The 14,061-nt window shown below is 52.6% G+C and overlaps 1 protein-coding gene across 1 annotated transcript; it reads left to right on the top strand.

Moving 5' to 3' along the window:
* Positions 1-2,190: 2,190 nt before the first annotated feature.
* SFXN3 (sideroflexin 3) lies at positions 2,191-9,314 on the top strand. Its single transcript, XM_055424838.2, has 11 exons — positions 2,191-2,286; positions 3,508-3,671; positions 4,315-4,489; positions 4,801-4,895; positions 5,325-5,400; positions 5,547-5,632; positions 5,835-5,962; positions 6,159-6,208; positions 7,071-7,120; positions 7,585-7,632; positions 7,958-9,314. Exons 2-11 carry the CDS (start codon positions 3,511-3,513, stop codon positions 8,052-8,054), a joined length of 966 nt encoding a protein of 321 aa, XP_055280813.2. The 5' UTR covers positions 2,191-2,286; positions 3,508-3,510; the 3' UTR covers positions 8,055-9,314.
* Positions 9,315-14,061: the final 4,747 nt, after the last annotated feature.

The following is a 14,061-nucleotide window of genomic DNA, read 5'->3' on the forward strand; positions in this document are numbered from 1 at the left end:
TCTCAAGGACTGGGAGCCCCCAACCTCTGCTGCTTCTCAGGAGTGTGTGCTCCAGGCCTGCACAGGGAGAGCAGGGATTGGGGAAGGGGTGTAAATGCTGCCACTGCTGCCCCCCAGGACCTCCACCCCCTCCACCCGGCTTGAGCATCTTTTTCAACCCTTAGGCCTCTCACCTCTCCCACCCCTGGCTAGAGAACTGCTATCATTTCAGGCACCATCGTGGACTTTGGAGCCGTTTATACAACAAGGCGGGTGAGAACCTCTCTTTTACCCCTTGTTCCTGCTCTCAGCTGAGTCATCTACTCAGGCAGGTCTCCAGTCCTCAGTAGAGGTTGAGAAAGTGGAGATGGGATTATTGCCTGCCCTAGGGCTGCAAGCACTGTGAGAGATTTGGGCCAGGACAGTTTACTGCACCACCTCTCCTGTGTATGTGGGCTGGGGGCCAGTCTCAGAGGCTGGGGCCTCCAGGGACTTCAGAACCTGGGACAGCTGCAGCCAAGGGCCCCAGAGATCTCCAAGCCCCAGGCTGCAGTCTCCTCTGTCCCCCTTCTCTTGGGTCTAAAGAGGTGCATGAACCTCTCCCAGTCTTGGGGACAGGACCTGCTACTGAGAATCCCACAACATGCCACGCAAAACCTCGGACCAAATCCCGCATAGCAGTTCCAGAACCCAGAACGCAGCAGCCCACCCCCGGGCTCCATTCTTCCCGTCCCCCCTCACCTGCTCTCGCTTGCTGCAGCCGCCGGCCTTGCCCGCTGCGGGCGCGAAAAGTGAGCGGCGGCCGGGGAATCCCCGCCCACGCCCCTCCGAGTCTGCAGGAATAGGGCTGGCCAGCTCAGCCTCGGGCTCCCATTTGCTGGGAAGGCCGCCAGTCACTCCCTCCCTCTCCTGGGTGCCTGGGGCTGCCGTCGGTAAACTGGGCTGGGGCCGGTGGGTTCTACCTGCTCCAGTTCGAGTTCTGATACCCCATCCTGCACTACGAACTTAAAGTTTGGATCTCGGCTTGCCCGGCTCCCACTACCGGTTCGGTGCAGGCGAGCCTAGAACCGCGTCGTTTCCAGGCCAAACCAGCTACTTACTGCTGCTGCTGCTGCTAAGTCACTTCAGTCGTGTCCGACTCTGTGTGACCCCATAGACAGAAGCCCACCAGGCTCCCCCGTCCCTGGGATTCTCCAGGCAAGAACACTGGAGTGGGTTGCCATTTCCTTCTCTAGGGCTCATGAAATTGCCACTTCTCCGCGGTCACCCCTGACGCCTCAGCGAGGGAATGTCACCAGGGCAGAGAGAGGTGTGAGCCTGCAGTGGGCAGGAGCTCGAGCTGGAGCCTCAGTGTGCGGCATGGATGTTCTGTATGAAGACTGAGTTGTGAGTGTGTGTGTGTGTTTGAACGTTGCCCTCACATGCATCCTCCTTCTATGTCAGAAAGTGTCTCTCTGGCCTTCCAGTTCTGGAAAGGACGCATAGCAGGGAAGATGGTTCCGGGCCACCAGAAGGAGGAAAAATGTCTGATCCACTTGCTTGATGCAGACAGAGGTACCTTGAGCTTTCTGCCCCTTCACCTCCGGGACAGGGCCAGGGGCCAGGGTCTGTGATGCAGGGATAGGGACTGGAGTCAAGGAAACTGGGGACCCAGAGGAGCTAGAGTTTACAGAAGGGAGAATAGAAGATACAGAGGAGGAAAGGTGCGGACACTGAAAGGACACAGGCGCGAGCAGAACTGGACTGTGAAGGGGTGAGAATGTCCAGATGCTGCGAGAGGACCTTAATGGGAACCGGGGTAGGAGCCCAGGGGACCAAGTAGGCAAAGGCCACGGCCAAGGTAGCCATCAAGTAAACAAGCCTGGAGGTAACCCGAGTCCCTCTGGGCGCACCGTCAGAGGATGCCCCTCTGCGCCGCCTGCCTTCTCCGGGGGCACCTAGACCCCTTGGACAGAGGCCGGGTGCCTCCCGAGGCCAGCCAGGGGAATGCAAGTAAATGGAGCAGCTCCTCCCCTCCTCTCTCGCGCTGGGGACGCGGCCAGAACTGATTCCCGAGCCCGGATTGGCTCTGGGAGGCTATGGAGGGCTGGGTCTCGGTAGCCAGGGCTGGGGGCGTCGCCCTTGATGACACCCATCGCCCCTGGGCCCTGCCAATCCCTGGCCTCGTCGGGCGGAGCCCCCGCCCCTCAAGCCGGTGAGCGTCACGCGTGACGTTACGCGTGATGGATGTGAAGGCGGGGGTGGAAGCGCGGGGAGGAAGGCGAGTTTGAGAGCTGCAGAACCGCGGAGCCAGGAGCCTAGGAAAGCGTGAGTGCTCGCTCTGCCGGGTGGGGTTCGGGGGTCAGCGGGGTAGAGGGTTGAGGGCTGGGAATCAGAAAGGGAAGCTGCCCCTGTCCTGTAGGATTCAGTGTCTTCTGCTCATGGGGCACAGGGGAGATTGGTTAGGGAGGGAATGTTAGGGTGGGGCTCTGTGGGGTCACGCATTCAAGTGTTTGCAGCTGATGGATGTAGGCTGTGTGTGTGTGTGTGTGTAAGTAAGTAAGTAACGGTCTTGGTGTGCAGGATGTGTCCACCCTGTCTGCAGGTCTATGTAGGGCGAGTATGCTGGTGTCTTTGTGTGTGGGAATGTGAGTGTGTGAGAGGGGAGGGTGTGTCTGCCTGTGAGGAAGTGTGGTTGGAGAGAATTAGTCATTTTGTAGGATTTTCCCCAACATGGCCAGATGGCTGCTTCAGGCTTTCCTCTCTATGCTGAGTGAAGGGGTCACTTACTGAATCCTGCTCCTTTAGAGGCAGGTGGCTCAGGAAGAGGTGAATGGGTGTCCATGCCAGCCCTGCCTACCTGGGGAACAAGGAGAACTTTGGGCAATTCAGTGTGGGTTGGGCAATTCAGTGTGGGTTGGGCAATTCAGTGTGGTTGAGGAAGATGGGTCTGGAGAGGGAACTTGTGGATGCCTGCGAGCACACCTGGCTGGCTGGCATCAGTCCTCTGATTGAGATCCGGAATAGGTAAGCCCTGGAGCTGCTGAGCCCTTACTCTCCTCCGTTTAGGGCCTGGAGTGCGGTACACCTTATGCCATTTTTCCAAACAGCCTCAGGTGTTTGTATGTAGGTCTCAAAGCAACTGGGGCCTAAAGCTGACTTGAACGTGGATGTGTGATACATATAATCTGCATTTTTGTGCATACAGAGCACAAGAGTAGCTGCATGGGATTAGTTGCCGCTCGTGCGTCAACCACACACGTATAAATCCTCACTCATGAAAATCTGCAGCAGGCCAGAGCACAAGGACATCTGCTTTCCTGGCCCTGTTCTCTCCCGTCCCCTCCTCCAGTGGCTGTAGGTCCGTGGGCTGGAACATTGCCTAGAGAACAGCTCCTCCCCTACTTGCTTACCTATCTGGAGTTACCTTGAGCTCTAGAAGGATTGGCAATAGGCCCAGGGACCAGGGCAGCACCACCGAAGTCTCCCCCATGTGGAGCCCTTGGACCCCCTCCTTGGAGTCCTCTGACTTTGTTTCCTGCCCTGCAGAAAATGGGTGAGTTGCCCTTAGATATCAATATCCAGGAACCTCGCTGGGACCAAAGCACTTTCCTAGGCAGAGCCCGGCACTTCTTCACCGTGACGGACCCCCGAAATCTGCTGCTGTCTGGGGCACAGCTGGAAGCTTCCCGGAACATCGTGCAGAACTACAGGTGACCCCTGACCCCATCTGACCCAGGGGCTCATTCCCTGCTATTCATACAGTACCTTTTGTACTTGTCTCCCCTCACTTGAGTGTGACCCTGTTCTACCCCTCCATCCCTTCACTCCTTGGCTCTGTCTGTCGGAATCACTGACAACTAAGATGCAGAGCTTCAACCCAAAGGATTTCGGGGTGTTTGGGTAGAGAAGGTGGTGTTGATATTTATGGGTCAGCGGCTCTTCTATGCTTCACAAACCCTCTACAGGGACCTGTCCCTCTGCTGGGCCACCCTCTGCAAGGATGGAGGGGCTCAAAGTTGAGTCCTAAGAAATTAGGAGGGCAGCCTCCTTATTTCCAGTAGGAAAACCCCTCAGAGCACCCCAGCCATTTTTGACCCATTGGAAACCACCATGACCCATGACCTAGTGTTAGAAAGGCACCCCTCTTTGTGTGGCCAGAAGGGAAATAGAAATAGGAGCCCTCTTTGTGGAAGATTTGATTCTTCCCCAGAGACAAGGAGCTCATTTATTCTGAGCTTGGGAGCCAGAGTGTCTGGTCCTCTGCCCAGATCACCCCTGAGCTGGGTGGGCAGGGCTTGGGAGGGTGGATCTGCCCCCTAGAATTGCCTGTCAACTCCTTGCCAACTTCTGCAGGGCTGGCGTGGTAACACCAGGGCTCACCGAGGACCAGCTGTGGAGGGCCAAGTACGTGTACGACTCTGCCTTCCATCCAGATACAGGAGAGAAGGTGGTCCTGATTGGCCGCATGTCAGCCCAGGTGCCCATGAACATGACCATCACCGGCTGCATGCTCATCTTCTACAGGCAGGTCCTATCTTGTGTGCCTCCTCCCTGGTATTCTATTCAGGCTAGAGGGTAACCTGATGATTAGGCATGTCCTCTCTGGGCCAGTTTGGGCAGAAAACAGTAGATGGCTGAGAGCTTGTATTAGAATCTCTTCCATTCCTCAAAACTCCGGTGTGTTTGTGTAAGGAGGGTCATGCACAGGTCATCAGAGCAGGTTCTGGGGTCATCACCGGGGCCCCTCTTGAGGGTTAGGGGATAACCTTTGGGGTTTTATTGTCAGTGTCCAAGGATGTGGGACACTGTGGAAATAAGTGCCTTTGATCCCTCAGGAAGACCCCAACCGTGGTGTTCTGGCAGTGGCTGAATCAGTCCTTCAATGCCATCGTGAACTACTCCAACCGCAGTGGCGACGCTCCTATCACTGTGGGGTAAGAGCTCACCCCAAGGACTCTTCTCCCGGCCCTCCATTTCTCTCTCTTGTCCCCCCGGGCCTATGCAGCCAGTGGCTGAGTGCCTTCCCCTCAGCCAGTCCCCTACTCACTTTCCTGGCTGAGAGCTTGTATTAGAATCTCTTCCATTCCTCAAAACTCTGGTGTGTTTGTGTAAGGAGGGTCATGCACAGGTCATCAGATGGTGTGATGGTGTGAGGTCTTATGTATGCTTTGGGGGACCCAGCCCTCTTCAAGTGGAGGGATTGGGGCTTCCAGACAGGTCTACACTGGAGCAGGGGAGACATTTCTCTGCAGTGAGGCCAGCCTCCCATGCCTCAGTTACTGAGGATTTGGCATGTCCCTGAAGCAAAGAGCCACATGCTGGTTGTTCATTTCCATCTCATTTCCTGGCTCTTCCACCCACAGGCAGCTGGGAACAGCATACGTGAGTGCCACCACCGGGGCTGTGGCCACGGCCCTGGGACTCAAATCCCTCACCAAGGTAAATGCCCCCCCAATTCGCTCTTTACGTACCTCCTTCTTCCCTTTCCCTTTCTCCACCCAACCTACAGGCTCCCGGTAACTCTCCTGAGTTCCCCACCACCCCATGGCCCTTAGGGCTACTCAGTGACACCTTTTCTCCCCCAGCATCTTCCCCCACTGGTTGGCAGATTTGTGCCCTTTGCAGCCGTTGCAGCTGCCAACTGCATCAACATCCCCCTAATGAGGCAAAGGTGAGTGGCCCCTGCTTCTGGCGTGTGCATGCACAGAGTGCTTGTAGGCATACCAGCTGGCCATGCAAACTGCTGGGCCTAGTCTCCATCTGGTGCTGGGGGGATGCTGGGCTGGGAGAACCAGCCTTTGAATCTAGGCTGTCTGAGGGGACCCCAGGGACCAGCTGCCTGTGATCTGATCCCCACCCATTTCCCTTCTCAGGGAGCTGCAGGTGGGCATCCCAGTGACCAATGAACAGGGTCAGAGGCTTGGCCATTCCGTGGCTGCAGCCAAGCAAGGAATCTTCCAGGTGGTGATATCAAGAATCTGCATGGCGATTCCTGCCATGGGTGAGGCAGGAGTGGCTCCGTGGGGCACGGGAGGCCCTAAGAGAAGGGATGCCATTATCCATGGGGTGTGAGGACTCTGGGAGCTGTAAGATTCTGAGGGGAGTGGGAGGAGCTGCTAAGGGGGAATCACCCCTTCCTGAGGGTCCTGACTTTCACTTCATTCACTCCCTCCCTCCCTGCCCTGCTCTTCCCTCAGCTATTCCCCCAGTGATCATGGACACCCTGGAGAAGAAAGACTTCCTGAAGGTAGGTCACTTTTACCTTTCCCATCCTGGAAGTAGTGGTGCCTGGGGGCAAAAGTGACCAGTCCCCAACCTCCTCTCCAGCCTGACCTAAGTCTAAGACTTGCCACCTGTCTGCACCCCATGCTCCCCCTCCCTCTTCGTTAATTCATTCAGCAAGACCAAACTGAACTGGAGTGAAGGAACACTGAGGGTGTAGGAGGAGAAGGGCAGGAAAGGAAGGAAAGGGTTTCTGTCCTGAAGGAAGCTGGTGTTACTCCAGAGACACACATAGGGAGGGACCATCACACTCACACCTGGTATCATGCTCGTGCTGTCAGCTGTGAAAAGCACTGAGACACATGCACACACACACACACACAGGCTCACACATGTGTGAACAGTACAGAACATCCTGTACTTTACAATATACACTCTGACTCATTCGATGAATCCTTTATTTGCAAATATTTATTGAGTGCCAACTACACACACACACGGAGCAACAGATTGGTGGTCTCTATGGCTGGAGCAGATCAAGAAGGGTGTGCAGAGCAGGAGGTGTGTTTGGAAACTGACAGATTCATGCAGTGGGATGGGAAGGAGGGAATGGAGGGTTAGAGAAGGCTTCCTGGAGAAACGCTCCTGGAGGGAGTGTAGGAAGTGATTCTGAGAGGTAAGGCTTAGGATAGTATGCTAGGGAGGGTGTTGGCAAATGTGCTTGGCTGGAGTAGAAGGCGGCCAATCGCTGTTATGGGATTGGGGGAAAGAAAAGGGCCGTATATCAGAGACTTAAAGGGAGAGCTGATGGGATCGAACCACAGTGCTATGGGTATACGGGTGAGGGGGGCAGGGGACACACTGTTACATTCTCTCTCTCTCCATAGCGCCGCCCCTGGCTGGGGGCCCCACTGCAGATGGGCCTGGTGGGCTTCTGGTAAGTATGCAGGAAGATAGCTAGAGTATGTGAGCGTCCTTTCTGTGGTGAATGTGGGTGGGTATTATTGCTTTTAAGGTGTTTATATATGTCATTCATTCATATAATCAGCTGGTAGGGGTCTTGGACACCTGTAAAGCATACTGTGTGTGTTAAGGGGTAAGGTCTGTTTTTGAAGGTCAAGAGTCTAGTCGAAAGGGTCCCACATCCACCACGGAAATAAGCCTTTTGGTCCCATCTCAGAGTTTCATGCACATTTAATTCCTGGTTCTGTCACTGGCTGTGGCTCTCTGGATCACTGCTCTGGAGGCTCTTTCCTCAGCCAGAACGTACTGTCATCTGTCATCATTGGCTTTAATCAGTTTCCACCCGTAGGGGCTCTCTCCAGAGATGGGTTGGGGGACTGGGAGGGAACACTCTTAGATTAGCGCTTCACAAACCTTTCTAACACTCTTCTCCCTCAGCCTGGTATTTGCCACCCCCCTGTGCTGTGCCCTGTTCCCCCAGAGAAGGTAAGTGCTGTCCCTGGGCTTGGCTGGGGACTTTGGACAGGTCCACGGGGTCGCAAAGAGTTGGACACGACTGAGGGACTAACACTTTCACTTCCACTTTTCCACACCTGTGGTAGTAGCTGACCTTAGGTCCCATCAGTGTGTTCCAGGAAGGGGCCTGGTGGACATTCAGCTTATCCTGGGGGTGAGGGAATGAATGACCGTGACCTGAGCCTCTGGCAGTCAGAGGAGAAGATTCTGCAGCCTGGGAGGATGAGGGATGGTGGTCCCTGAGCATGAGGGGTGGGCTCAGAGGACACTCAGCCAGCCTGCTCTTCTGTTACAGCTCCATACACGTGAGCAGGCTGGAGCCGGAGCTGAGAGCTCAGATTCAGGAGCAAAACCCCAGCATCGAAGTAGTTTACTACAACAAGGGACTCTGAGGCAGGGTCAGCCCCTGGCCTCCTTTCTCACCTCCTTGGGCTGCTGCTTAGTGAAGCCTTGCCGTCCTTGCTGCTTTCCATCTGCCTGGTGCTGGGCAGAGGGCTTGGTGGGGGAGCAGCCATTGAGACCAGCGATCCATTAGACCGAGAGGTGGCCCCATAAGCCTTTTTCTCTCCTCTGATTTCAAAAGGCAGGGTCACATAAGCCCTTTCTCCTACGCTAGTACGTCTGTGTATGTACATAAGTGATAACGTGTGTGTGTGTACAGGCTGACCTGGGATGTCCTCATGTCTGGCTTCCCTTCTTGGCTATCTGCCAGCCAGGGTACAGGGCTTTCTTGCCTTAACAGTTTCACCAGCCAAGTCATTTCTGATGGGACCTTGCCCCTTCTGGACATAGGAGCCCCAGGATCTCACGACAGAGACTGAAGGACATTTAGCAGGCCAAACTGGGCTGAATCCTTCAGATTTCTGATTCCCAAAGCTGACTGAAGAACTGGGCTGGCGGAGGAGGACATGTGGGGATAAGGGAGGCAGGGGGCTTGTCCCATCCCCCACATCCTGGAATGGGTCATTTCCTCTCCTCTTCTCTATAGAACAAAGGATTGTCAGCATCCTGTACCGCTCTTGCCAGCTTCCCATCTTCCCTCCGTCCCACTGCAATAACGCCATCTTAGAGCACAATCCCAGGAGTTCTTGGTCCACTCTGACATCATAACCTCAAAGCTAAACTTACAATCCCAGCACCCTCCCACAACCAAAAAGCCATGAAGGCATAGCAAGCATTCCTTTTTAAGAGCCCCCGCAGCACCCTCTGACAGAGGGAGGCAGCTGTGGGAATGGTGCTTACACTCCACAGGTGTCTGAATGGCTGTAGGACACCTCAGGGCGACGAAGCCTGAGTGTACAATCTTAAGACAGGGGATTTTGTGTTCCGCTGATCTTGTTAGACATTCCGCAGCATCCTGATCTTAGTTCCTTCTCTTTTTTGAGGGTTGGTTCTGCTCCCACTCCCACCCCCATCTCCAAGAGGCAGAAGGGCCCAGGTGTTAATGGCTGGTCCAAAGGGGAGGTGGGCTTGGGATGGAATATGTGCTGGTGAATTCACAGAGTGAAGAGTTGGACCTGGCCTCCAACTCCTGTGACCTCTGACTGAAGTGGGGTGAAGGCCCCAGTGCGATCCTCTAAGAGCACCTTCCTGCTTCCCGCAACCAACCGCCACCAGTAATAAAAGCTATGGTGCCATTGTTACTCAGTAAACTGAACACCTGTCTGTTTCTTCATTGTCGCTCAATTCCACATCCTGAGTGCCAGGGAAGAGCCTCCTTTCTGCAGTCTTCTGTAGGCAGCCTTCTCTCCCTACAAAGTTCAAGTCTTAGTCTCTTCCCTCCCCATTTGTAGGGAGCCTCAGGCCCCAGCAGAGGGCGCTCTGAGATTAGAAAATCAATTTTCCATCAGCATCTAGAGTATTAAAGTAGGAAGCATGCAGATAGATGGCTCCACCTCCTATTCCCTTGGAGGAGAGGGGAGCTGGGGTGGGGGGGGCGGAGGTGGGAAGAGGCTGATCACACACCTACAAATCAACTCAGGCTCTGGGATTCTTGGTTGTCTTCAGGCATTTGGCATGGGATGGGGTGGTGACCTCTAAGAGAGGAAGGCTAGAGGGCTAAGGACTGCCTGGCTCCATCAGAGAAGTTGTTAGGCTGCCACACACCTCTACACACTCATCTCCTTTTTTTTTACCAGCCTAAAGCTGTCACAGTAGGTGGTCAAGAGAAATCTTTAGGAATCTTTAGGACTGAATGGTCCCACAACAGCCTCAGGTGACCTGTTACCCAGGCCTGAGCTCACCCATTCCTTGTGGAAAGTAGTTTACTTGATGGACAGTAGGGGGTGACACTAGCTACTGCTCCTTGAGTCCTTCCAGTCATGCCAGGCAGGCTTAATGAAACTAAGTGCTTTAAGTCCATTGTGTCTTTTGAGCTCCACAACCAACCTTGTGAGGCCAGACATATTATGTCCATTCATAGCAAGAAAAATGCAGAAAACCCATGGTTCAATCCCTGGATTGGGAAGATCCTCTGGAGAAGGGAATGGATACCCACTCCAGTATTGCCTGGAGAATTCCATGGAGAGAGGAGCCTGGCAGGTGACAGTTCATGGGTCGCAAAGAATTGGACACGACTAAGCGACTATCACTTTCATTATAGCAAGAAAACAGACTTATTTAAGACATTAAGAAAATTGCTTACAGCTACACAAGTATGTGGTGGTGAAATCAGGATTCAAGCCAAGTTGAGTGACTCAAGCCTGTGCTATGCTTTTTCCTCACCCACCAGTTAAACTTGAGGTCGTTCTTCTAGTCCTTTTGACATTCCAGGGCATCTCCTCCCTGGCCCAGTTTGTTTACAGGACAGAAAAAATTGACAGACCTTTTACCAAGGCCCCTGAAGAGTTTCCAAGCTTGAGGGTTTTATAACAAGAAGTATAAGCAAAGATTCCTATTCTTGATTAACTATGGGATGACAGTTAGATAACCAGTTTCAATTGCATCCTGCCAGGGAACAGTGTCTCCCACCAAGCCCAGCTGGCACCCTGGGTCAAATCTTGAAACCTCTTTCTACAGTTATAGCTTTGGCTATTGGCAATCCCCTTGAAAAGAGGCCTTGCACTTTACTGGAAAACCTAGGCAAAAGAAATCCACTTAGGAAGTGAGGTGCAGGAATATTTGTAAAACAAAATCATTAAGAACATTTAGTAACAATTATTGTACTCCACAGATAATACTAAACCATGTTAGAGAGAAGACTGGCCAGGGCACCAGTGGGCCAGTTAGTAGGAAGGCTTTTCTGCCACCAAAATTCCTAGTTTCACACCAGCTTCTCAAAAGAAAAAAAAGTTTGGTTTAGGTTAACTTCACAGGTTCTTTAGGGGCAAATCCTAGCGAGGTATGCTTTCCAAACTGCTTCCACATGCTTGGAATTTTCTTTGGAAGCTAGCATTTGGGTGCAGATAACATTTTACTCAATGGAAAGTAATCTGCCCCATTCTTGGGTCTCCTGTCTTCCTCCCAGTGCTCAGACTCCAGGAACCTTCTCTGGGAACTTGTATCAGCATCCTTGGCCTTCCTCCCCAGGCTTCTTCCTCTCTCCTGGTCCATGTTCTAAGGGGGGAAAATGGCTTGGATCTGGAGGCCTGGCTTACCCTGGCTATAAGGAGGGAGCCAGGGGCTCTTTTCCTTGGCCGCTGGGGCTAATGAGTGCGACATCCTTTTTTTAATGTATCTATTTCCAATGGAGGCCAACATCTTTTTTTCTTCAATTCTTTTTTTAGAGGATTATTACTTCACAGTATTGTTATGGTTTTTGCTACCCATTAATGTGAATCAGCATTAGGTATGCATACGTCCCTTCCATCTTGAACTCCCCTCCTACCTCCCTCCGTATCCCAACCCCTTGAGGTTGTCACAAAACCCCGGCTTTGGGTTCTCGAACTCCCGCTGGCTATTTTACATAAGGTAATATATATATATGTTGGAAACATTGGCAGACTTTATTTTTGGGGGCTCCAAAATCACTGCAGATGGTGACTGCAGCCGTGAAATTAAAAGACGCTTACTCCTTGGAAGAAAAGTTATGACAACCTAGACAGCATATTAAAAAACAGAGACTTTACTTTGCCAACAAAGGTCCCTCTAGTCAAGTAGGGACTAGTTCCAGTAGTCATATATGGATGTGAGAGTTGGACTATAAAGAAAGCTGAGTGCCAAAGAATTGATGCTTCTGAACTGTGGTGTTGGAGAAGACTCCTGAGAGTCCCTTGGACTGCAAGGAGATCCAACCAGTCCATCCTAAAGGAAATCAGTCATGAATATTCATTAGAAGGATTGATGTTGAAGCTGATACTCCAATATTTTGGCCTCCTGATGCGAAGAGCTGACTCATTTGAAAAGACCCTGATGCTGGGAAAGATTGAAGGCAAGGCGGAAGGAGAAGGGGACCACAGAGGATGAGATGATTGGTTGGCATCACCGACTCAATGGGCATAAGTTTGAGTAAATTCCGGGAGCTGGTGATGGACAGGGAGGCCTGGCGTGCTGCAGTCCATGGGGTCGCAGAGTCGACACAACTGAGCGACTGAACTGAACTGAATATATGTTTCAGTGCTATTATTCCAAATTACCTCACCATATCCTTCCCCCGACAGTGTCTAAGATGTACGCGTAGGACAGGTGGTTCGGGCTAGCTTTAGCTCCTGCCCTGTGGACTTATGCCAATCAGACTATCCTAGTCCCGCCCCGGCTGGTGCCCTACTTGTTACAACCAAGTCCCATTTCCTCCCAGTCAAGCTTGTCAGTCTCAAGCCAACCCGCCCCTGCGGCCGCTTGGTCGTAAGCGAGCCACGCCCCTCGCGAGGAACATAGCCAGTCAGAAGCAGAGTCCCGGTCAGGGCAAGCTCGGTCGGCTCTGTCGCCTCCCCGTTTCCCGGGCAACGGCTTTAGCGCCGCAGGCTGAGGATACTGTTCACTACGCCTACCTGAGCCTGGAACCTGCGTCACAGGTCACAGATCCGCTTCGTTGATCATCTGGGTCCTGGACCGTTAAATCCGCCAAATCCCCTCCCTAGTTTCCAGTTTCGAAACCCACGAGCGCCCCAGCGTCTGCCTTTTGACTTCCCGCCCAGAAATACGCGAGGTTTTCGAGGAATCACGCGAGGCCCTTCCTGGGTTCCAAGGCCTGTTTTTGTTTTTTTTCCCGCAGCGGCCTGTGAGGCTGTTGACTCTGCATCTTGCGCCTTCCGTTGTCTCGCCGTCTCTCTCCCCTTGCATGCCACAGTTCAGTAAACTCTGCTAAGTGTGGCTCTGTGCCCAGCGCTGAGTAGAAACGGACTGTTGGGTGAAGAGTCCCATCCCACCTGCTGGCACACAGCCAGTGCTCGGCAGGCGGTCCCCTGTTCGTCAGTCTCCCTGAGTGTTGCACTGATCTCGGGTCCTGAAACCGAACAATCTTTTGCTAGAAATTGTGGAGGAACCTCGAACCAGTTGTATCATTTTCCCAAGGAGAGCCTCTGAAGCTGCCCCCTTCACTCTTTTATAAATATTTTTTCCTCACTGGCAGCCCCAGCTCAGGCTGCCAGAAGGACAATAGCAGCCGCAGCTTCAGGCCATAGCCTCCTCAAGCTTTCTACTTTCAGTCTTCCCAGCAACATTTCGCAACTGAATAACAAGGACCAGGAGAATGGGGGAGGAACTGTGAATAATTTAGGCTATTCACATGACTCTGTCCTCCCCCCCCCACACCCCGCATCCCCTCACATCCGGTAGCAAAATAACTTGCTTGTAACAAGCAACACTGCAGCTCCTTCAGGGTAAAGTGCTTATGAAACAAGAATTTGCTATTTCAATCTATAAATTAACCACCTATGCTATTTTCTGACTGAAGACATTCCCTCCTCTGTCACCAGCAAATCCTCAACTTTTATTTCCCAGAAGGAGCACTACTGGTTTGGAATAGTAGAAGTTATTTGTGGACAGCAGTAGAGAATGGTTGTGGATAGTTTCATTAAATTGAAAGGATTCTTCCATAGCTCTCAGAACCAGAGATGGAGCTAATCAACCAGGCCTTAGAAAGGGCAAGAAGCTGAGCAGTTCCGGAGGCCTCAGCAACGGCAGTACTCAGACACTGCCATAGATTGGTAACAGCTTCAGTCTCTCTGTTCAAGTTTCAAACATTGGTGCAGCTTAGATCAGTTGTCTGCCCCTAGGAGGTAGCCAGAGGTCAGGGTCAAGTTGCAAGGGCATTGTGCATCATTACTTCAAGTCCCTCTCTGTGGTTGGGGCTGTTCTCAAAGAAGGGCAATTATCCTGAGCTGGGAATTAACCTGAGTCGTATTTACTACAATATGTTTTCCTATTGATCCTATACAAATGATTCTCTCCAGTTTAAATAAAAAAGCTGAGGGCAGACAGCATATCTTCACTATTTTTTATTGTGATTAAAAAAACATG

The sequence above is a fragment of the Moschus berezovskii genome, chromosome 12, assembly GCF_049115385.1.
Source record: "Moschus berezovskii isolate FMDL1 chromosome 12, NW_MosBer_1.0, whole genome shotgun sequence".
In the NCBI taxonomy this organism is placed as follows: Eukaryota; Metazoa; Chordata; class Mammalia; order Artiodactyla; family Moschidae; genus Moschus; species Moschus berezovskii.